The 1,344-nt window shown below is 62.5% G+C and overlaps 1 protein-coding gene across 1 annotated transcript in view; it reads right to left on the reverse strand.

Moving 5' to 3' along the window:
* Nucleotides 1-1,225, reverse strand: part of ETH_00035465 (uncharacterized protein) — a gene marked incomplete at both ends in the record, with an annotated part of 2,579 nt that extends 1,354 nt beyond the window's left edge. Inside the window, one exon of the mRNA XM_013374556.1 lies at nucleotides 59-1,225. Within this exon, the coding sequence (XP_013230010.1) occupies nucleotides 59-1,225 (1,167 nt within the window). The remainder of the gene's footprint in view (nucleotides 1-58) is intronic.
* Between the last annotated feature and the right edge of the window lie 119 nt (nucleotides 1,226-1,344).

Below are 1,344 nucleotides of genomic sequence, written 5' to 3' on the forward strand. Positions count from 1 at the left end.
GCCAATTGCTGTAGCTGGTGTCGCTACTGCTGCTGCCGCTGCTGCTGCTGCTGCTGACTTCCTGCTCCAGTGTAGACGGAAAGCAGCACTGGTAGTAGCTTGCAAAAAGAGGCAGCTGCAGCAGCCGGGCCAATGTGTGGAGCAGCAGCACGAGCTTCTGCACCTCCAGGTGTACAGACACCTGCCGCAGCAGCAAATCCTCCAGCAGCAAATGCAGCACGAGAAAGATGCAGGGTAGCTGCTGCTTCAGCCCCAGCTGCGGCAGCTCGCCATCACTGCAGCTGCAGCTGCCGTCAGCAGCAGAAGCAGCAGCAGCAGCTGCTGCTGCTGGCAACGGCGCAGCACAAGGCGGCACCCCTGAAGCACCACAGTCGTCCACGCATGCTCCCAGCTGCTGCTGCTGCTGCTCAAGTACTTCTTGTGCGCTGCAAATAATTGCAGCAAGAGGGCCCAGGCCCTCAGCTTCGAGGGAGCTAAGTGCTGCAGCAGTTGCTGCTGCTGCTGCTGAGCTGCCGCTGCTGCACCTGCTTGAGCCTTCTCTGCTGCAGCGCCTGTCGCCTTGCTGCTGCAGCGGCCCGCGGCGCCGCTTCAGTCGAGAAGCAGCAGCAGCAACAGCTGCTGCTGCTGCTGCTCGGCTTGGTGTTGCTGCAGCACACTGCTGCTGCTTTTCCGGAGGCAAGTTTTCTCCCTGCGGAGGAATTGCCGCCTGCAGCTGCAGCAGGCGAGCGCCTGCTGCTGCAATGGCATAGTGCTCACTGCTGCTGCTGCTGTTGCTGCTGCTGCTGCTGCTGCTGCCCCTGCAGACGGAAAAGACCTCACAACACAAAAGCTGGCAAAAAGCACTCCACTCAAGAGCGGCGACGCTGGGGAACTCTCCTGTGTCCGCTGGAGCAAAGGTTTCTTGCTGCTGCTGCTGCTGCAGCGACAGGGAGGCCGGCGACTGACAACAGCGGAAGACTGCAGGCAGCAAAACTCTCGCTGCTGCTGGCTGCAGCAGCGCCGCGAGCGCGCGGACGCAGGCCCGCAGCAGCCAGCTGCTCTGCAGCAGCCTGACGCTGCAGCGGAAGCTCTTGAGACGGCTCAGCTGCTGCTGTTCCTGCTGCTGCTGCTGCTGCTGCAGTTGCTGCTGCTGCTGCTGCTGCTGCTGCTGGTGCTTGAGCAGCAAGGTGACTTGAAAAGTATTCGCCGACAGAGCTGAGACTGCTACGGGAGCAGCAGCCTGCATCAAAGCTGCCTCGGGGTGCAGCAGCAGCAGCTGCTGCAGCAGCAGGTCCCCACAGTACAACCGCACGGCCCCGTCTAAGTGAAGGGCCACCCAGTGCTGCGGCAGGGCGTGGTGCCGGC

The sequence above is a fragment of the Eimeria tenella genome, genomic scaffold (assembly GCF_000499545.2).
Source record: "Eimeria tenella Houghton genomic scaffold, Eth_scaff2122, whole genome shotgun sequence".
Classification (NCBI taxonomy): Eukaryota; Apicomplexa; class Conoidasida; order Eucoccidiorida; family Eimeriidae; genus Eimeria; species Eimeria tenella.